This window comes from Procambarus clarkii, chromosome 13 (genome assembly GCF_040958095.1).
Source record: "Procambarus clarkii isolate CNS0578487 chromosome 13, FALCON_Pclarkii_2.0, whole genome shotgun sequence".
Lineage (NCBI taxonomy): Eukaryota > Metazoa > Arthropoda > Malacostraca > Decapoda > Cambaridae > Procambarus > Procambarus clarkii.
Genome location: NC_091162.1, coordinates 26469372 through 26492762, shown reverse-complemented (window position 1 = coordinate 26492762; position 23391 = coordinate 26469372). Strand labels below are relative to the sequence as shown.

The window sequence follows — 23391 nt, the reverse complement described above, 5'->3', positions numbered from 1 at the left end:
ACAGACACAACACAGCGGAAGCATAGATATACTCTGGGTTTGGTGGAGGTGGAACCCCAGAGCACGGTAAAAGTTGCTACCTGAGTCAAGTATAGACATAGTACATCTCATTGCCTTTACAGGAAAATCTAGTCAATACTAAATTATACTAACTAAGGAAGTTACTTTACTGTACAGCGCGAGATCTCGTCACCATAGGGTGGCGAGACTGCACCTGACTACTGATGAGCGATGACAGAGGGTCATCCTCATCTTCTGACTCGTCGGTGAAGCCCTGAGTCAGCACTGCTGAGTCAGGAACTAGACCCGCTGAAGGCAGTTCTAATTCCTCTCTAGCATGATATTGTTTCAATTTATTTACGTGAATTGTCCTTTCCACCTGGTCCTCGAACACTCCTTTTATAACAAGATTAACTGGCCCCGCCCTTTTGATTACTCTATATGGTCCTCGCCACCTCGGAGCTAGTTTCCTGCTCTGATTGGCGGGCGCAGCCTCATTCACTCTCAATACGAGGCTTCCTTCCTTCAACTCAAGAGGGCGCACTTTCTTGTCATAAAAATGAGCATACCGAGTCCGTGCCTTCTTGGACGCTTCAGCTGCAATATTCCATGCATTTCTCATTTTACCAAGGACCTCTGAAGGATAGTCCTCCCCGTATGCAACATTATGTCTGTTAAGCAGACCTGACGGGAAATTGCATGAATTACCAGTAAACAAATGTAGTGGTTGGGTGTTAATTGATTGGTGGATGGCAGTATTCAAGGCGAACTGAACATAGGGTAGGTGTTCATCCCAGGTGTTTGCATCATGTTCAGCAAGGATTGCAAGCATATCCTTGACTGAACGATTAGTCCGTTCCGTCATTCCGTTTGCTTGTGGGTGGTAGGCCGTTGTAAAAGCCGAAGTTGTCTCTAAAATCTTACAAACTTCTCTAAATATATTCCCATTGAATTCTTGACCCCGGTCAGAGACTAAAACTTTAGGAGGTCCGAATACAGTAACGAACCTACGCAAGAATGCATCTGCAACCGTACGAGAATCCTTCTGAGGTAATGCAACTAGTGTAGTGTATCTAGACAGATGGTCAACTAGCACCAACACATATCTGTTACCTGAATGACTGTGGTGTAAATCAATCAGATCAGCCCCCACACGATCTAACGGTTCACGAATTTCAGGAAATTCCTGAAGTGGGGCTTGTACCTTAAGGGTACCTTTCCTCCTCTGGCAACGAGGGCACGACTTCACGAAATTGATTACCTCAGAAAGTAATCCTGGAAAATAAAATAGAGACTTTGCTTTTAAGTGCGTTTTAAAGATCCCCGGATGCCCTGCAATTTTTGAAGCATGCGCAAGCTTTAACGCTGATGACCGCAACGCGTCCGGAATAACTAGCTGAAATACTGCCCTATCATTCTGGCTATTAACATAATACAGGACGCCCTGTTTCATTTCAAAATCATGTATAGGTAAATTCTTTTTCTTTTTGGGGTATTTTCCTCCCTCTAAATACTCAATAATCTCTTTCCATCTCGGCTCGTTCATCTGGTATTCTCTCATTTTATCCGATGGAATGGTTTCAATATTTTCATTAATCTGCATTGCCGCTATATTTCTACTTAGCGTATCTGGCACAACATGTGCTGGACCAGGCTTGTACAAGATCTGGAATGAGTGGGCCGAAAGTTCGTGAGACCAGCGTGACATTCGTGGGCATTTCGTTCGCTTTTTAAATATATGTGTTAACGCTCGATGGTCTGTGTAGATTACAAAATGCCGCTGAAATAGGTAAGGCTCGAAATACCTAACTGATTCTACTACTGCCAGTGCCTCCCGATCCGTAGCTGAATAACGAACTTCAGGTCCTTTGACCTTCCTACTGAAATAGGCTACTGGATGGGGTAAATTATCTGCGTCTCGCTGAATTAAGCACCCGCCAATAGCAATACCGCTGGCGTCAGTGTGCACTTCCCACTCTTTCTCAAAATCAGGAATAGCCAATACCGGTGTCGTGATTAGTTGGTCTTTCAGTTTGCGATAGGCCTCGTCATGTTCTGATTTCCACACAAACTTCGCATTTTTCTTTGTCAGATCAGTCAGGGGTGCTGAAATGCCAGCGAAACCTTCAATGTGACGACGAAAATATCCGGCCGCCCCCAAAAACCTACGCACGTCCTTTGCTGTCCTTGGAATAGGCATGTCAGCAATGGCGCGGCAAGAATCTGGGTCAGGTCGGATACCGTCTGGGCACACCTGGAACCCCAGAAATTTGAATTTCTGAGCCGCCAAGGTGCACTTCTGAACATTCAGCCTGAAACCTGCCTGATCTAACAATTTCAAAGTCTCAGTCAAGTCCTGTAGGTGTTCCTCAAACGTCCTGGAATATATCACAACATCATCCAGGTACGCTAAAGAATGCCTACCCAGTACCGGACTAAGGATAAAGTTGATGGCCCTCTGAAACGACGAAGGCGCTGTCTTCAAACCAAACGGCATCCTACGGAATTGATAAGTGTGCCTACCATCCGAGAATGCTGTTTTTTCCCTATCCTGTTCTGCCACCGGAATCGCCCAATACGCCGATTTTGCGTCAAGAGTTGAGAAATACTTAGCAGCACCAAATTGATCTATTATCTCCTGTATTCGGGGCAACGGATACACATCACCCTTAGTTAGTTCGTTCACCTTCCGGTAGTCAACACAGAAACGATAACTACCGTCCGGTTTCCGAACTAGCACAACAGGAGAGAGCCACGGTGACGTACTAGGCTCTATCACGCCCTGTCTCAACATTTTCTGGCACTCCTCCCTGATAATGTTCTTTGCCTGTTCCGGCAACCTCCACTGTCTTGTGTACACAGGCAAATGGTCACCAGTTGGAATGGTGTGCTCGATCTTATCAAGGAGACCAATCTGGTCATCCTCTGTCGCAAACAATTTCGGGAATTTTCGTAAAACTCCTCTCAGTGCCTTCCTATCTGCCTGTGCAACATGTTGCAAATCAAGTGCTGAAATTAATTTTTCCACTTCCTCAACATTCTGTGCAACATTTCTCGTCTCGTATTGTACTTTGGATGGTGTTTTAGTATTCAACATATTCAGTGCACTACATTGTGCAGTGACGGCTGGCGTCTCAGCTGACTCATGGTGAAAGATTTCTGTGTCCTCCACCATGGTTCCCTGAGATACCCTATCACCTGCCCTGAAGCGAAAAGTCTTATGTGAAAGATTGACAACTGGAATGAGTGCACCTTTATCGAGCACTACAACTAAGTGATGAGGAATTAATAAACTATCACATCTCCCAGCCACCTGAAGGGTGGTACCTGGTTGTATGTGACGTCCCACGGCTACTTTAATAAATTTAACAGAATGTGGTGGGCAACTCTGTTTGGTCAATGCATGCAATGCGCATGATCTCTTAACTGTGTCTGGAAGAGACTTAAAAATCAATTTTGGATAGTGCGCATTATATTTCAGCTTCCTCTTAATTGAAGCTACAACTGGGGGATGGTCGATCATCTCCACTGGGTAGGAAGTCTGTCCCAACTGCAACCTGCAGTTCCTAGCCCCTTTTTGAGCAGACAAGGAATAATCAAATCGCAACAGAAAATCAGTTCCCATTAAGATGTGACCAGGAAAATCAAGGTTCTCTACGATCGTACATGTGTGAGGCTGCAATTCCCCACCAATCTCAAAATTAACTGTACCTTGACCTACGATCTCAATCTTTTCCCCATTGACTGCTGTTAATGTCTTTGCGCAACGTTGAAGACGTGCATACTTAAAATTGCTGAAGGCTGACTTTTTAATTACCGTCGCCTGGCTTCCTGTATCAACAAAAGCTGTCAATCTCACACCTTCCACTTTCACCTCAAAAGTAGGCCTACCATCACTAGGAGCCTGCTTTCATGCTTTCGTAGGAGTGACCTCGCAATCCCTCTGTATATGCCCGCGCTTCCAGCAGGAGTAACACCTCCGCGGATCTCTGTTGGTACCCCGCGCAGGATGGCTCGAACTTGCAGCTGAGGGCTGCTTCCCGCCTGATGAACCCGCGCCACAGTTCCTCGGCTTGGCTCCCTCGCCTTTACTTAACGCCTCTACGTATGGCGACAACTGAGTGCCCGGCGTCTCCGTGCGCATCTGCCTGTCTAAGGCTGTGGCGGCCTGGGGTTGGGGTTGAGGTATGGTGTGGGTGGCCTGGGGTTGGGGTGTGGATTGAGGTTGGGGTTGAGGTATGGTGTGGGTGACCTCAGGCTGGGGTGTGGATTGAGGTTGGGGTGGGTATGGGGTGGCCTGGGGCTGGAATGGGTATGGGTATGGGTATGGGGTGGCCTGGGGTTGGAATGGGTATGGGTATGGGGTGGCCTGGGGTTGGTATGGGTATGGGGTGGCCTGGGGTTGGTATGGGTATGGGGTGGCCTGGGGTTGGTATGGGTATGGGGTGGCCTGGGGTTGGAATGGGTATGGAGTGGCCTGGGGTTGGGGGAAGGGTTGGTATGGGAACTGAGGATGGGGTTGGTATGGGAATTGAGGATGGGGTTGGGGTTGTTGTAGTGACGGATGAGGTGTACCTAGGTGGTCCCCAGTGGTGTCGGAAGAGGTGCTGTCCTCTACACTCCCATTCCCACTGGTCCCTACTGACTGGCCATTATCTGGGTTAAACATTTTCTGTGATTCCTGGTGTGCCACGTCTCTTCTAAACTACCCTTTAGTACACCCTCGACCCGGACTCACTACAACAGTGATCTTATACAAAAAAAAAAAAAAAAAATCAACTCTTTTCTAAGAGAAAACTACTAAATCCCCAAAATAGGAAATACACCGATTTATCGAGAGAATCGTTGAAGTGAATCCAATGAATGAGTGTCTACCCAGCACTCGTGTCTGACCGTGAAATATCCCGCAGGTCTATTGCTGAAACCTAAGTCCTTTACGTTAAAAAAAATTAAAGAATCTAATTTATATAAAACAATTTAAATGATAACGCAACTAACGCGTAGCACTCGTGATGGATTAATAAAGAATATTTACTGAATTTGAATACTAAGCGCACTTGAAGTGAGCAGCGTGGCCACTGATGACTGATGGAGCAGGACCAGCTGCGCTGAAAAAAACTAAGTCCCGCGCTTTTTCGCTTAAACGCTGAAAAATCAAAATTTTTGTTCTGAAGGAAAAATAACTAGTTTTACGTTAATAAACCGCTCTAGCGATTAATATAGACACCCAGGACCTATAAATGCTTACTAAAAATTGAATTTTTATCAAAAAACTGCGTTTTTACTCAATTGCTGGACTCTGCCAATTTTTCTGACTCCGAGGGAAAAAAAAAATTCTATCACCCCAAATATCACAAAACTCCTTTAATTCACAAAAATTTGGGTTTCTCGTTCCCAGATATAAATACGTTATTATTTACTACTGACGTTGTATACAGAACAATACTGACACATCGGGCGGTTTCAACACTCACTAATTCGATTTTTCGTCAAAATCCGAGATTTTCACCTCAAATGGACTCTGACAAAATTACGACACGATTTTCTCGAAAAAATAACTAAATTCGGCAAAAAATGTAATTATCACTGTTTAATGCTTACGGACAGAATTACGTCCCTTGCGCGCACTAGAGAGTAATACTGACCCTAGGATATACACGAAACCTGAAAATTAGAATTTCCGCCAAAAAGTCAGATTCTAGCCCAAGCTGGACTTAGAAAATTTTCCACCTACGTTTCTACTGAAAACAGAATTCTAAGTCTACAAACACAATTCTACCGTCTTACTGGTAAAAACTAGAAAATATCACGCGCATCGACTGGAGAATCCTAATGACGCCCAGATCATACACGTGACCCACGAATACAAATTAATTACAGTTAACGAGTTTCCGACATCGACTTAGCCGAAAACTTATCCCAAAATACTTAGAAATATACCACGGACTCTATTAAGCATTTACACGCAACTTATTATCCCTTAAACTCCTTCACTTATCTATCGTGACCGACATATAGCCCTAAGTCCAGAGGATTAACTACACTCTAGCAACAACGCCTCTGACTTAGACTAATAGAACAGGGAATAACAAAACTTAACGTACGCACTTAGCCTAATATGCAAGAAAACGCTAAACACTTGGGAAAAATTTTAACCGGGGATTGAATTTAGGGGAAAAAATTAATCTAGAACAACGCAAATAAACGGAAATTACTTTATAAATTGAAGTATACTTAATTCAAAATTGCACTCGACTTAATCTTATAATTGTTCCTACCGGCTCGCCGTACCACACCTAGCCTAGAGGCCACACCATCTAGGTTCCAACAGAGCGACACGCAGCTTTCAGCAACAATTATGACTAGGGACGACTCAACCTCCACTAAGTGTGCGATCACTTAGTTGTTGAATCGCTGCTAGGTAGTTTACTAGTCCGTCCCTCGGAGGCCGCAACGCCCTTCACGGATTACGTTTTTCCTTAGCGTTTTGGGTCGTCTAATAACGCCCTCGGACTATCTACTGGCGTCCCACAGATATATCCGCCCCCGACAGCCCTCAAGGAACTGCTGTTGAGAGTATGGTGGCTCCCAACACCTCTGAATTAATTGCAATGGGTCGAGTATGGTACCCAGTCCAATCAACTCGGAGCGGTCTCCTTTTCAATAAATCTAATTTTAACAGCCTAATCTTACTAACTAACCTTAATCATATCAGCCCGCATGACCCAAGATTCGCCAATCCCCACTCAAACGCACTTGTGGGGCGCACTGCTAATCCTGGCCCGCGGCTGTCTCCTTAGTATCCGCGCACGTGTTCGAACGGCTAGACGCGTGAGCCTTTCAACAATTTCAAACAAAATTGTTGAAACCACCGCTGTGCACCATTGTAACACGGGTTTGGGTCCTCTCTCTTTTCTTCCTTCTTTCTACTCCCTCTACCCGTATTCTTACTTTTATTTCTAAACCAAGGGACTCCAAAACTTTTACCAAAGCCAACTCCACGCCACGTGGTCCTAAGACGATTGACCGACTTAGGATTCTACACCCGGTATGACGTGACCTAAGCTCTGAACAAAACCCTAGAGTCACCTCTGCTGCCACCACCAGACCAGTAATACAAGAGCAATGATCGAGGTCTGGATCGATCACGCTAATTAATCAACCTAGGGGCTTGATCCCCACTATAAACGATGACCTTGAGTGTGGAATAAATTACACGGTAATGATGATTCCGATTCGATGTTAGAATCGGCGCCCAATACAACTCTGCCTCGTGTGGACCACGTGACCAGGACAAGTTTACACATAACCAAATGGAAACAATAAAATGCAAATTAATAACAAATTTAATTTATTAAAAGAAAACTAAAACAAAATCTAAATGTGTTCACTCCCTATCACTTTAACACTCCCTACTTGACCTGAATGGCAAATGAGAAGACTATTTCTATACATAACCATAGCAACTATACCTTGGGCGACCAGCTAGATGTCTTGGGGAGAGGTAAGATGTTTGACCTCTCCCAGCTGCTCCCGTATTCACACTGACTTGTCCTCGTCTGGCCTAGCCCAGACTAGAACCTTGTATTGTTCCGCATCGCTTACCCAGTTACTTTAGCACGGTTAAGTTATAACAATTATCCTCTGTTTATACTGAATTGATCCAGACTGGTTGAATTATTTTACTGAATTAAATTACAAACATCTAACGGCAGAGCTGTTCCCGATCACAAAAATGGTTATTAAAACTTGTAGAAATAGTAGAAATAGTAGACCTGTCAACCCCTGATGACCTATGACCGCCGGTCACTCCGCCTTAAAAGTTAGATCCGATTCGTGACGTCACTGATGGTGACTTAAACTCAATAATTAGAATACTCTTGATATTGTATCCAGTACTATTATACAATACAATTTTAATGCAAAATGAATAAAGGCTAATTTTCTCTAATTTACTGAATACTATAGGATGATTCATTTTACGCAGCTATGAACAAAGCGTTGGTTATTTCCACCGCGAATTCCCCTGGGGGTCAGGTCACCATGCGGCTCAGCTTCTCATTCTCTTTTGTCGATAAACCACTCTGGATAATTCTTACAACAGCCTAGTCTGTTACACTGGCAACACAGGGATGCACGCTGGCAACACAGGGATGCACGCTGGCAACACAGGGATGCACGCTGGCAACACAGGGATGCACGCTGGCAACACAGGGATGCACGCTGGCAACACAGGGATGCACGCTGGCAACACAGGGATGCAAGCTGGCAACACAGGGATGCAAGCTGGCAACACAGGGATGCAAGCTGGCAACACAGGGATGCAAGCTGGCAACACAGGGATGCAAGCTGGCAACACAGGGATGCTAGAAACAAGAGAGAAACTACAGGAATATCAGAACACCAGAGAGCAGAGGAAGGTACCAGAGGGCCAGGAACGAGTACTTCAGCGTGAGACGAGATGTACAGAGCGTGTTCGAAAATGATTTGGCAAATAAAGCAGACCGCCACCACAAACTGGTTCACAGCCAAATCAGGAGGATTACAGCAGTGAACAAACAAGTGATTAAACTGAGAAAAGGGGTGGACAGGTTCACTAAGAACTATAAGGGTCTAGAAGATATTCCTAAAGGTCTTCACTTTAGAGCAACAAGTCCCCGAATTGAATGAGGGTGCGTCAAAACTAAACACCACTGGAGCAATTTGAGGTTACCATTGGTGAGGTAAGGAAGCATTTGCAAGACCTGACTGTAACAAGGCTGTTGGACCAGTTGGTACCTCACCATAGATACTTAAAGAGGGAGCAGAAGCATTGAACTTAATGTCAGTGGAAACGGATGACCTACGAAAGAGTTGGAAGGTAAGTAATAGTCCCGATATAGAAGCACTGAGAAACATGAGGCACTGAACTACAGGCCAATGTTCCCTACTTGTATACCATGCAAGTTGATGGAGAAGGTTGCAAGAAATATCTATTACAACACTTAGAGAGAAGGAGCATTGTAACAAGTCACATGCATGGTGCAGGGATGGCAAGTCTTGACTCACAGATTTGATAGATTTCTGTGACCAGGCGACAAAAAATTAGACAAGAAAGGTCGGCAGACTTAATATTCTTTGACTGTAAGCCTTTGAAACAGTACTCCTTAAGACTATTGCACAATACACAGTAATCACAGTAGCGTGACTGCCTCAATGAGAAAATTCGTAGGAGCCGTGATCAGGGTTCGAACCTATGTGGTGGGTGTTCCCACTATTGCACAAGTTGGGAAAGCCAACAAAAATTACAGAGAGGGGTAACTGCAGTGGAAACGGGAGCATCTGAAAAAGTCACAGAGGGACGAGATCCCAGAGTGGCGAGAGGAGTCCCCACAGGGTTCAGCTCTTGGACCTCTTGTTTCTCACATGTAAACGATCTTCCGGAGAGAACAGACGCATTCCTCTCAATTTTTGCCGATTATGCGAACATTATGAGATGGATTAAGACGGAGGAAGACAGCAGATTACGCCATAACCTGGACAAACATCATATAAAATTATATTATATATATATATATATATATATATATATATATATATATATATATATATATATATATATATATATATATATATATATATATATATATATATATATATATATATATATATATATATATATATTATATATATATATATATATATATATATATATATTTCTTTACATTCTTGTACAGCCACCAACACGTATAGCGTTTCGGGCAGATCCTTATAATCCTATGTTCCCCGGGATGCGACCCGTAAAATCATTTAACAACCAGTTACCCATTCACTGTTGGGTGAACAGAGGCTACAGTTAAGGATTGGCGCCTAGTCAATCCTTCTCAACCAGGATACGAACACAGGCTAAAGCGCTGGCAAAGCGCGGGGGCGAGTGTTACCACTGCGCCACGGGGACTACGCGATAAACTGAAGGAATGGTCCACCAAGTCCAACAAATTACTACAAAAGCCAATGGCTAAACAGGGTGACTAACTCGTATAAAGTAATGAAGCTAGGTGGAGGGAGGCGGCCAGTCAAGGTACCAACTGGGAGATGAAATCCTCCATAAAACTGACAGAAGTATCTGGGTGTTTATATTACACCGAACCTGTCTCCTGAAGCCCACATCAGAAGGACATCAGCGGCATATGCGAGGCTGCCTAACATCAGATCTGCCTTTAGAAGTTTATGTAATTTATCATTTTGTACCTTGTGTACCACACATGTCAGACCAATCCTAGAGTATGTAGATCCAGCACGGAGTCCATACCTTTCAAGTACAAAACGAAGTTGGAGAAGGTTCAAAGGTACGCTTCCAGACTAGTTCCAAAACTACGAGGCATGAGTTACAAGGAAAGGCTACGTGAATTTTACTTCGTTGCTGGAACACAGTAGAGTTATGGGGAACATTATATCACATACACAATTCTAAAAGGAATTGATAGGATAGACAGACATTACTTAATGGTTGTACTCGCACAAGGGGCCACAGGTGGAAGCCAAGTACCCAAATTAGTCATTGAAAACAATTCTTTATAATGTCTCCATATCAAGAGGGACACATTCTATATATATCAAAAAAAGTTTCAAAAACTGTTGGCATTCTTTCTTAGGTCAGATATTATGTTCCTCACCCTGCCCTGGTGACACTATTACTCCCTCATCTATCCTTATCTCAACTATGGTATTTGTGCTTGGGGTTCTACTACCCAAAATCATTTACGTCTTCTAATTACCCAACACAAAGCTGCTGTTAGGACAATATCCAACTCTGGCCCCAGATATCACTCGGTACCCCTACTCAAATCTCTGCATATGTTAGATATAAAGTCACTGCACATCCTCTCATGTGTATTACATACATACATATTGTATTATATACATAAATATATATACATACATATATTATATAATATAAAATGCTGAACTGTAATGTCAATCCTGACCTTAAAAGCTTCCTAGAAGGTTGTAACAGAACCCATGAGCACCACACCAGAAACAAATACCTTTTTGATATTCCAAGAGTACGACTTAATCAAACTAGAAATGCTCTACAAATCAAGGGACCCAGAATGTGGAATGACCTTCCCAATCATGTTAAAGACTGTGCCTCTCTCAACCAGTTTAAGATAAAAACTAAGTACGACCTAATTAACTCCCTGTAACCAACCTTACCCCTATATTGTCAACCCATGTCTTTTTTTAAACTGCTGTTTGTCGACCAAATGTATTTTTTTGCCGTTTTGCTGCCATGTTCCCCCCTTTTTATATTATATTTTCTCAACACATTTTATAATCTAATCTCAATTAGTATTAAGTTTTAGTCTTTAGTGTTTATCCTGCCTGAAACGCTTTGCGTAATAGTGGATTTAGGCATTGTATGTACTAGCTCTATCTATAAATTCATCAATATTTGTATCACACCTTGTATGTATGTACTTTACCTGAATAAACATTTGAATTTTGAATTTGAAACATTTGAAATTTGAAAGTAGTTAAATGGGATGCAATAGGGAGTGATTTGGTGGAGGTCGACTCCAAACACAGTTTCAAATGTAGATATGATAGAGCCCAGTAGGCTCAGGAATCTGAACACCAGTTGATTGACGGTTGAGAGGCGGGACCAAAGAGCCAGAGCTCAACCCTCGCAAGCACAACTAGTACAACTAGACGAGTATAACCAGTCTTCCAAAAAACGTCGCTTTTAGCACGTACGCGTTACAGAAGGCCAAAAAGTGTGCTAGAAAATGGGAGCGGCTGGCGAAAGTGACTTACTGTCCCGTTTTAAGTCCTCTGGTAGGTCAGGAGAAGACACTTCAAATTGACCGTTTTCTTGACGTTGGGAAACTTTAGGAGGACGGGCTGCTTCGCGAGCGCTTTGGCCTGGGTTCGTATCCTACCGGGAAGGACTGACTAGGCGCCAATCTTTAACTGTAGCCTCTGTTCACCCCAGCAGTGAATGGGTACCTGCTTGTTAAACGATTCGGTGGGTCGTATTTTGGGGAAAATTAGGATTAATTTTCCTGCCCGCAGCGCTATGCGTGGTAATGGCTGTACAAGAATGTTAGAACTCTGTGAAACCTTAGGGGAAAATAGCAAGAGCACGAGTGTGCTTCCTTAAATATAGAGAACGGGGCATTCAAACTTGCATAATGTGATTATTGTTATCGCATAAAAGGTTGATCAAATCGAGGCTGTTTGTGAGGGACGGTGGTGTACCGACCTGCAGCATGGTGGAGAATACCTCCACACACAAACAAGTTGTTGGAGTGGGAATAATCATCCAGCGCTGCTCTCAATTCCAGGATACGCTACCAAGGGCTGACTCCAGCAGTCAGAGAGGAGTGGGGCAGGGAATATTGTCCCACAACCCTGGGTCACCCCCGCAGGTCAAGGTTCTCCTCAAAGTGGTCATTATCACTTGTCAGCCAGGGAGGCTGCTGGACCCATCCTGGGTGTCTGATCCTTGTTTAGAGTGCTGTAAAGATGGCTTCAAAGTGTAGGGGGTGAGTGCCGATCTTCCCCCCTCCATCACACCGGCCTTGTGTCCATTTGTTGCATTTACCAACCCGTCCTTTACTCAAGTCAATTACATCCAGCGGTCGACCCCACACACGAATTCATAAATTTTAACATGCTGTTCATTCAAAACAGGAATTTTCTCAAATATAAGTTAATATATTTGCATATTGTGCATATATAGGCATAGGTTAGGTGTTTAGGTTCTGTTGGCGATTATTTGTAGTACCTGGGTGAGGCATTTACAGCGTTGTGATTCAAACCAAATTCGTCAGTGAAGCACTCGTTCCGGAACTGTTCAAACGTCATCAGTTGCGAGTCGTGTGTAAACCGTTGTCCATTCATTAATAGGTTCGTCGGCTGGATTAAGGAGCATTTAATTTTAATTGAGCATGGGATGGTTGACGAGGACGGCATGGTTACAAGACTCCTCTGATGCTCAAACGTTTCTCAAACAGTGCTTTGTTGACGTTTTCTGTTCGAACCACATCACTGATTCAGACACGAACTACTAATACAAATAATTGACCGTAACTAAACTTACAATTAAAGCCATACACCAATTAAAAACAAATTCACAAGGGCCGTGATGAGGGTTCGACCCTACGGCGCTCGTGGATTTGTTCATTTGACATATCACGCTATTGTGATGTCTATGTGTGCCAATTATAATATTAATTTATATACGAGCACACATTTTGAATACACGGTACGTCGAACTTTATTAGTGCGATTTATAGACCAAAGACAGGTCAACTATAAAAGATTTTTTTTCATAAAGAAAGGGGTTGGTGGAAAATACTGGTTCGGTAACAGCGTTGTGGTTTTGTGGAACCAATTATCGCGTGACGTAATAGAAGTAGGATCCCTTGATTGTTTTAAGCGAAGGTTAGACTCTGATATGAACGATATTGGGTGGATATAAAATAGGAGTTCTCTCGTATGGGCCAATATGCCTTCTGTAGTTATTCATTCATATGTTATGTTTGAAAATATCTGGCCTATATGAGGACGGGCTGCAACTACTATTATGAATACGCTATGCGAGCAGATGCTGGCAGAGAAAGAAGCATGCACGGAACCTGGCGGCGAGCCTCGGGTTCCCACCAACAAAACAGGAAGAGACATGGGGAGCATAAAAGCCAAGGTCAGGCTCAGAGCGCTCCTCTGAGCCAGGACCCTCCGGGACGGCCTCCCAGGAGAAACGATCATGGGGAGCGCGTGGGGGTGGCTGGGGCAACTTCATGGGATTCCCGGAAACTGGTTCCAACCTGGGATTGTACATCCGGATGTAAAGTTTGCATGTTTATGCTTTCATCAAATATTTAAGAGCTCCACATGCTGGCAGTCTAGCCAAAAGATAACTTAAATACTCGTCCAACAATATACACAAGTAGGTCACTTATTGCAGACTATCTTAAAAATCATCCGTCCCTTGCCTAATGATAGTAAAGAAAGTCCCCTCACGCCAAGTGGGATAATCTACAAGGCGAGCAGGCTTCCTACAGGCCCAGCAGGTTTCCTGCCAGCTATGAGTTTTTGTATTATTATTTTCTACCACAGACGTGGCAACACATTTACAATGCTAACTAGCATATATGCATTTTCTTGCGTGGTCCATGGACAGAGTTAGGGATGAGGTGGTGTGAGGCGCCACTACGAGTCTGCCACCAAGGCGACTGGTCCATAACACCCAGTCAGGACCAACATACCGATGATTTATGTACAGAATGTTTATGACTTGAATAAGACTGTCAGGGTAATTAAACTCGCAGTTGAGAAAACACAACCTTCAAGTGCATCGAATTTGTAAAATAGATCATTCACAAGATATAACCCAGATTGTTTGGGCACAAGAGCTGAAGCTCACTCCCTGTAAGCACCGTTAGTGGAGTACAACAAACTGTCGAGGATCAGAGTTTAATATTTTATTACAGAAACTATGTCGTATAAAGATAGAATCAACATCCAAAGCATATTCTGTACAGGTTTACCGGCGCCCTTGACGAGAGTGTCCTGCGGCCAAGGTACATCTTGCCAGGGAGCCGGGAGTGTCCAGCTGGGAGGCCTCAGCTGGTGCCACTCTGTAAACAGTGTCACGACGCCTCAAGATGCCACACTCGAGTATCAAGACAAATGTCGCATCTGTAGTGGCAGTAACGGGCTTCACTCAAAATTATCTGCTGCCAGAAGTCTTAGCCAAATATCCCCAGTTTGCTAACTGTAGGTAGTGATTGTACCAAGTGATTGTAACCTATCCACCGCTGCTCACTTGAGGGGGGGGGGCGGTGTGCAGGATCAACATATAAATTATGACACTAGCTCTCCACTTATGTCGGTTGCCTAATTTAGAACCTGTACTTGAGGTCGATCTCGAGCCCACTGATGATGTAACTATGTGCACAGAATTTTGTAACTAGCTCATCAAGATTGTAACTAGCTCATCAAGATTGTAACTAGCTTAGCTAAATGAATTGTGGGGTTCAGTCCCTGAGCCCATTATGTGCCTCTAACTCTTTCCACTACCGCCCCACAAGATGGGTTATGAGGTGCGTAATAAATTAACTGAACTAAACTCTTTATGCCTTAAATTAGGGGATGGAGGGGTGTGAATGCTATAGCTTACGGCTGGCAATATATGCCTCTAATACTGCCTTGGATGTGTGTATTTAAATTATGGGTTTACGAAGAATAAGAAAAAGTTTGCATCCGTGGTATTATGAGGATTATATCAACAGTCTAAAAGTCGTGGATTTGAATTTCTCACAATGGTCCTTGTGTCAACCCCTACACCACTCGTCACGATATGGTAAAATATCTAATTCGTTTCGTGTTTAGGCTGTCCACAGTTTTCAACATTCCATAGTGTGTTGCTGAACGAGGGTCCCGGGACACTCAAAGATTATTTAGTTAACAATTTAACATGGACGAAAGTTCCAAGAAATCAAGAACCATTAATGAAGTCTCGTAACTTTCGGCCGCTATTTTAGATTAGTCAATAAGCAACCGTATTTAATAATTCTTGTGAATCTATAATGTTAATAATATTTAACTTTCTACGAAAATCCACGAGTACATGTGCTGAAAGCCTGGAACCAAGGCCAAACCTGCAGTAACTGTACCTCGCCCCAAACACTGCAGCTGCCTCACCTGAAGACCACGTAGAGTCTCTGGCTTGGTGTAAGAGCTCCTGCAGGTGGACGAGGAAGACGTGGGCCGAGCCGCAGTTGAGAACACACAACCTTCAAGTGCTTCAGATCCCAAGTCGACAGCTCCTGCTGGAGGTGAGAACGAGCAGTTCGCTAGTTCTGCAAATGGGGGTTGAATGTGGTAACAGCCGCTCTTAATAAATTCACTTAAAAAAACAACAACAATCCAAGCAGGTGATTATTGTGAGAGTGACTGGTGAGAGAGGTAGCAGGAGGGAGGAGCCAGGACACGCACCTCCGTCCTTGTCGCTTGCCACGGACCAAGTGGTGGTGGCGCTCGCTAGACTTGCCTCCTCGCCCCACATACTCTCCCTACTCATCGCTCACCTCACACAATATACCTCACTAAAACTTATTTGTACTGCGTATAACGCTGCAAGTTGCTGTTTTATATATTGTTGGATGTTTTAATTTGCTCCCTAAAGAGTAACTTTATTGGATAGTTTTACGTTCCGTGCGAGTGAGTCTCCCAGGGAGGCGGAACGCTTGCAATGGCGGCGGGGAAATTACACTTTTGCTCCCGTTTGAAGATCTGTTTGAAAATGTTTGCAACTTCGTTTAATTACGACTATGCTATTTGATGGACATCCCCTGTGTAATGCCTATAAGTTACAGCCTGTGCCTACATGCATCATCTCTCACAACACCCGGTCAATATGACACTGAACTAGCAACTGCGGACGAAAACGTGGGGACTTGGGCGAAGGAAAGTGAACAAATGATCAAGGCTGCATTGGTGCTGGTGCGCGGGAAATCCCAAAGTTGTGGCGGACCATACATGATCAGGATGCGAGAGTACAACTCTCGAAATGGTTTACAGGTAACTACAGCCAACGTGGCAAGCTGCAGCAGCCGTCACCTCACCCGCACTCCGCAGTAAGCTGGACGCACCTCACGTTCTCGCAGGAGCATCCCGGGCACCAGGCAGCTGCAAACTATTTTCGGTCTGCGTTGTTGTTGTTGTTTTACATTCAGCTACTGGGAACACAAAGTTGCAAGTAGCACGGGCTATGGTGAGCCCGTAGTGTACTTACCTGGCACTGGAGCAGGCCAAGTAGCACGGATTATGGTGAGCTCATAGTGGACTTACAAGGCAGTGGAACAAGCCAAGTAGCACGGATTATGGTAAGCCCGTAGTGGACTTACCTGGCACAGGAGCGAGCCAAGTAGCACGAACTATGGTGAGTCTGTAGTGTATTTACCTGGCCCTGGAGCGAGCCAAGTAGCATGGGATATGGTGAGCCCGCAGTGGACTTACCTGGCACAGGAGCAGGCCAAGTAGCATGGGATATGGTGAGCCCGTAGTGGACTTACCTGGCACAGGAGCGGGCCAAGTAGCACGGACTATGGTAAGCCCGTAGTAGACTTACCTGGCACTGGAGCGAGCCAAGTAGCATGAGCTATGGTGATCCCGAAGTGGACTTAGCTGACACAGGAGTGTGCCAAGTAGCACGGATTATAGTAAGCCCGTAGTGTACTTACCTGGCACAGGAGCGAGCCAAGTAGTACTGGCTATGGTGAGCCCGTAGTGGACTTACCTGGCACAGGAGCGGGCCAAGTAGCACGGACTATGGTGAGCCCGTAGTGGACTTACCTGGCACAGGAGCGAGCCAAGTAGCACGTACTATGGTGAGCCCGTAGTGTACTTACCTGGCACTGGAGCGAGCCAAGTAGCATGGGATATAGTGAGCCCGCAGTGTACTTACCTGACACAGGAGCGAGCCAAGTAGCACGGACTGTGGTGAGCTCGTAGTGTACTTACCTGGCACTGGAGCGAGCCAAGTAGCATGGGCTATGGTGAGCCCATAGTGTACTTACCTAGCACTGGAGCGAGCCAAGTAGCACGGACTGTGGTGAGCCCGTAGTGTACTTACCTGGCACTGGAGCGAGCCAAGTAGCATGGGCTATGGTGAGCCCATAGTGTACTTACCTAGCACTGGAGCGAGCCAAGTAGCACGGACTATGGTGAGCCCGTAGTGTACTTACCTGGCACTGGAGCGAGCCAAGTAGCATGGGCTATGGTGAGCCCGTAGTGTACTTACCTGGCACTGGAGCGAGCCAAGTAGCATGGGCTATGGTGAGCCCGTAGTGTACTTACAGGCACAGGAGCGGGCCAAGTAACGCGGGGTATGGTGAGCCCGTAGTGGACTTACATGGCACAGGAGCGGGGCTGTATGTGTTTCTTCTTAGGTCTGCGGTTGACACCAGTTATAGCTGACAACCTGTAACGGTCTGCGACCGACACCAGTTAGCTGACAACCTATCATGGTCTGCAGGAGGACTGTCAAGTTGATGGACAACCTGCGCGGTAGGTTTGATTGTTGCCGCCGGAGGCAGCTAGTTTATTGTGCACCCCATACTCATGCTCTGAGCGGTAGCGCAACAACCATTACAGAAGGCACATTGGTCTTTATCAGACATCAACGGAGGTCAGTTTCGTAAACAATTTCATATATCCTTCACACCTTATAATTACAGTGTCAGCTAGTTACAGAGAGTATTCTTTTTCAAGAGCTATATATTTAAAGTAAGTCATTATTCATTAATGGTAGGTCTTATCGCTAATACATAATTGTCTGAGCAATGGAGATTTTACAAAGTCATAGGGTAGCTTCTGTTTATTATTAGTCTTCACAATACACTACTTTTTCTTAATCTCATATGTCGTTTATCTACTGGAAGCGAAATATGGATACAGTGCAAAGATTTCAGGTAATTTATCCATGGTAATAAGATAGGTTGCCATATCATACAACGTGAGTTTAGATTTATCTCTAAATGGCTCAATTTTACTACAATCCAAGATATAGTGTTCGAGTGTGTGTCCCTGTCTTTGTCCACACACTTTACACTTTACTTCATCTAGATCCCTATACAAGCCGAACTGCCAGAGATACTTGTAGCCAAGTCTTATTCGAGCTCTGATAACGTCTGTTAGTCTGTCTATTTTGTTACTTGCCCAATACACATGTTTTACTTCTGGAACTAGTAGGTCCATTGATTATCACAATGAAATGTGTGGCCCGGTAGGTTGGTGGACAATCTGGCATTGTCTGCAAGGGGACTGTCAGGGTGGTGCACAACAAGCAGTTAAAAAAAGTGATGAAAGTCTTGGGTGTTGGAAGTCGTCTGGTAAATAATCAAACAAAAATAAGTCGTATTGTAGATATCTATTTGTTCTCAAATTTTATTAAAAAAATGGCTCTTTGCCGGCAATTGGTCATCACTTGTGGAGAGAGGAAATGTAAACAAGCAGACTAATGGCTTCTTGGGAAGACTTTTTCTTTTTCGCAGGGATATTCCTGCGCGGGCCCTAAGCCTCTGGCTGGCCCACTATGTGTTGCTTGTTTTTGTTTTACTTGGGCGGAGTATGAGTATTTATAACATAAGAACAAAGGTAACTGCAGAAGGCCTATTGGCCCACACGAGGCAGCTCCTATCTATAACCACCCAATCCCACTCATATACTTGTCCAACCCGCGCTTGAAACAATCGAGGGACCCCACATCCACCACGTTACGCGGCAATTGGTTCCACAAATCAACAACCCTGTTACTGAACCAGTATTTACCCAAGTCTTTCCTAAATCTAAACTTATCCAATTTATACCCATTGTTTCGTGTTCTGTCTTGTGTTGATATTTTTAATACCCTATTAATATCCCCCCTGTTATGTCCATTCATCCACTTGTAAACCTCTATCATGTCACCCCTAACTCTTCGCCTTTCCAGTGAATGCAACTTAAGCTTTGTTAATCTTTCTTCATATGAAAGATTTCTAATTTGGGGAATTAACTTAGTCATCCTACGTTGGACACGTTCAAGTGAATTTATATCCATTCTATAATACAGCGACCAAAACTGAACTGCATAATCTAAATGGGGCCTAACCAGAGCAAGATATAGCTTAAGAACCACACCAGGTGTCTTGTTACTAACGCTTCGATTAATAAATCCCAGTGTCCTATTCGCCTTATTACGAACATTCATGCATTGATCCTTTTGTTTTAAATTCTTACTAATCATAACTCCCAGATCCCTTTCGCAATCCGACTTCGCAATCTCAACACCATCTAGCTCGTATCTTGTAACTATCATCATTACCTAGCCTCAGAACTTTACATTTATCAGCATTAAACTGCATTTGTCAATCTTTTGACCATTTCAAAACCCTATCTAGATCAACTTGAAGTCATAGTGAGTCCTCCTCCGAATTAATTTCCCTACCGATTTTCGTATCATCGGCAAATTTGCAAATGTTGCTACTCAAACCTGAATCTAAATCATTTATATGTATTATAAACAACAGAGGTCCCAGGACAGAGCCCTGAGGTACTCCACTAACAACATTATCCCACTCTGACTTAACCCCATTTATACTAACTCTCTGTTTCCTTTGGAATAGCCATGCCCTAATCCAAGTTAATATAGCACCCCCAATACCATGAGCTTCTATTTTTTTAATTAGTCTTTCATGTGGCACTGTATCAAAAGCTTTGCTAAAGTCAAGGTACACAACATCACAATCCTTACCACTATCAACTGCCTCAACTATGCTGGAATAAAAAGTTAGCAAATTTGTTAAACATGAACGGCCATTTGTAAAACCATGTTGCGACTCATTTATTAATTTATGTTTTTCAAGATGGAGACGAATTGTATTTGTAATTATTGATTCAAGTAACTTTCCCACAATAGACGTTAGGCTAATTGGCCGATAGTTTGACGCAAGTGATCTATCTCCTTTCTTAAAGATTGGTACCACATTAGCTACCTTCCATGACTCTGGCACTCTGCCTGACTCTATTGATTTATTAAATATGGTAGACAGTGGCTCGGAAAGCTCCTCTTTGCATTCTTTAAGCACCCTGGCAAACACTTCATCCGGCCCTGGGGATTTGTTTGGTTTTAGTTTTTCTAATTGTTTAATTACATCCTCCCTGGTAACTGCTAAACTAGTCAACCTGTCCTCATCCCCACCTACATAGACTTGTTCAGCTGAAGGCATATTGTTAAGTTCTTCTTTAGTAAATACAGATATAAAATATTTGTTAAAAATAATACTCATCTCCTTGTCATTATCCGTTATTTGACCTGTCTCAAATTTTAATGGACCTATCCTTTCCCTAGTCTTAGTTCGATATAACTGAAAAAACCCTTTAGGATTTGACTTTGCTTGCTCTGCTATGCGAACTTCATAGTTTCTTTTTGTTTTCCTAATCTCTTTTTTAACATTTCTAACCAGTTGTATGAATTCCTGTTCTAAACTGACTTCCCCATTCTTAATCCTTTTGTACCAAGCTCTCTTTTTACCTATAAGATTCTTTAAATTATTTGTAATCCACTTTGGGTCATTAGTATTCGATCTATTTAATTTGTATGGTATACTACGTTCCTGTGCTTTGTTTAGAATATTCTTAAAGAAGTTATATATTAAATCCACATCGAAATCCCTTTTTACGTCACCTATCGCTGGGTTCATGTCTCGCTCCAAGACCGGCCCACACCCCATACCCAAGACTTTTTAATCTATTTGACCCAAAAAAATTCTTAGGCTATTAAAATCAGCTTTTCGAAAATCTGGCACTTTAACAGAATTTTCTCCTACAGGTCTATTCCATTCTATGCTAAATCTGATTACTTTGTGATCACTGTTCCCTAGCTCACTCCCTATTTCGATATCATTAATTTGTGTTTCCCTGTTAGTTAACACTAAATCTAAAATATTATTTTCCCGCATTGGTTCCTTAATGTGTTGCGTAAGAAAGCAATCGTCAATTAATTCTAGAAAATCTTCTGCTTCACTATTCCCTGTTTTGTTCACCCAGTTTATTCCACTAAAATTAAAGTCACCCATGACATAAATACTGTTAGATCTAGATGCTCTAGATATTTCATCCCATAGATGCTTTGCTTCCATTCTGTCTAAATTTGGTGGCCTATATATAACTCCTATTATAATATTATTTGCTTTTTCGTTTAATTCTGTCCAAATAGTTTCTGTGTGTGACTCAGTTTTGATTCCCTCTTTGAGACTACAAGATTTCAAATTGTCCCTAACATATATGGCTACTCCCCCTCCTCGTCTAATATATCTATCTGTGTGAAATAGTTTAAATCCATTTATTTGATATTCAGCTAATAGTTCTCTATTTTCTACATTCATCCACGTTTCGGTAAGTGCAATAATATCTATTTTTTCTGTGCAGACAAGAGCATTTAATTCGTTAATTTTATTTCTTAGACTTCTACTGTTGAAATAGCAAATAGTGTAATATGCCCTAAGTGAATTGTTATTTTGAGGCCCTTTTCTTTCCCTGATCATTTTGCCAATTCTTTTCTCCCACGAACACATACTTTTATTACCTCCTTCCTCCAAATCAATTCCCATACCACTATCTACTAACAGTTTAAACCCAAACAAACGCCTCCAACCACGGGTTCCAACGAGTTCGCAACAGCAACAACCCCAGCCCTCGATAGATGCACCCCATCACGAGCATACATTTCATTTCTTCCATAGAAGTGTTCCCAGTTGTCTATGAAAGATATTGCATTTGATTTGCAATATCTTTCCAGCCGGCAATTGACACCAATTGCCCTCGACATCTATTCATTTCCCACTCCCTTTCTTGGAAGAATGCCACATATGATCGGGATTCCTCCCTTGCTCCTAATTCAATGGCTGTCCTGAATCTCTGTATTAGTTCCTCACTCCTAACTCGTCCAACATCATTACCCCCTGCACTAATACAAATAATGGGTTTGTTCCCATTTCCCGTCATAATATCATTCATGTTTCCAACAATATCACCAATTCCAGCTCCCGGATAGCAAACCCTTAATCTGTTCCCCCTATCTCTGGCACAAAACGTTCTGTCTAAATACCTCACCTGGGAATCTCCCACGACCAAAATTCGCTTCGGTTCCTCCTTAACTTTCTGAGCAGCCTGAGGGGCCTGCGTTCCGCTGCTCCTCGCTGATTTCCGTTCCGAGTGAACTGCAGGCTCACCACAGCACTCGTCCTCCAACACGGCAAATGAATTTGCTGTCCTTAGGGCGTCTGTAGGCGGCCTTGTCAAGGTCTTCTTAAGACCCCTGTTCTTCACGACTCTCCACAATGAGGTCCCGTCAACACTGGTCTCCTCCTTCGTTTCCTCCCGAAGTCTCAGCCGTCGTACCTCCTCCCGCAGGGAATCCATCTCTGCTCTCAGAGCTCCAACCAGACTCACCAAATCCTTCACTAATCCTTCCATTATTGCAATAATAATGTTAATGTTACTACAATCGGATTATGACTCGTATGGTCGCTTCAGTAAGATTTTGCCATATGTGTTTAACAACTTCTGCTCTGTTGAATCTAAGTTGAAATCTTAATGGATTGGTAACTATGTACTGTGTTAGATAATGTTCCAGTGGTCTGTCAGGCATTTCTCCACAGTGCTGACATTTCTCTTGGGAAGACGTTAGTAAATCAAGAGATCAACTAACGCTAAATTCGTTCTAAAGTTTAGAGGAAGTATTTATCACAATGCAATAGAAAGCCTAGTATTATCACAATGTAATAGGAAGCCTAGTATTATCACAATGTAATAAGAAGCCTAGTATTATCACAATGTAATAGAGAGCCTAGTATTATCACA

General features: G+C 43.4%; 1 protein-coding gene across 2 annotated transcripts in view; it reads right to left on the bottom strand.

The window, feature by feature from the left end:
• Positions 1 to 16118, bottom strand: part of LOC123757274 (serine protease inhibitor 88Ea) — a 98058-nt gene extending 81940 nt beyond the window's left edge. For both annotated transcript variants that reach the window (XM_045740813.2, XM_045740814.2), the window contains exons 1-2: positions 15985 to 16118; positions 15691 to 15848 (exon numbers count right to left, since the gene is read on the bottom strand). In XM_045740813.2, the coding sequence (XP_045596769.1) occupies positions 15691 to 15848; positions 15985 to 16069 (243 nt within the window). In that variant the 5' untranslated portion in view covers positions 16070 to 16118. The remainder of the gene's footprint in view (positions 1 to 15690; positions 15849 to 15984) is intronic.
• Positions 16119 to 23391: the final 7273 nt, after the last annotated feature.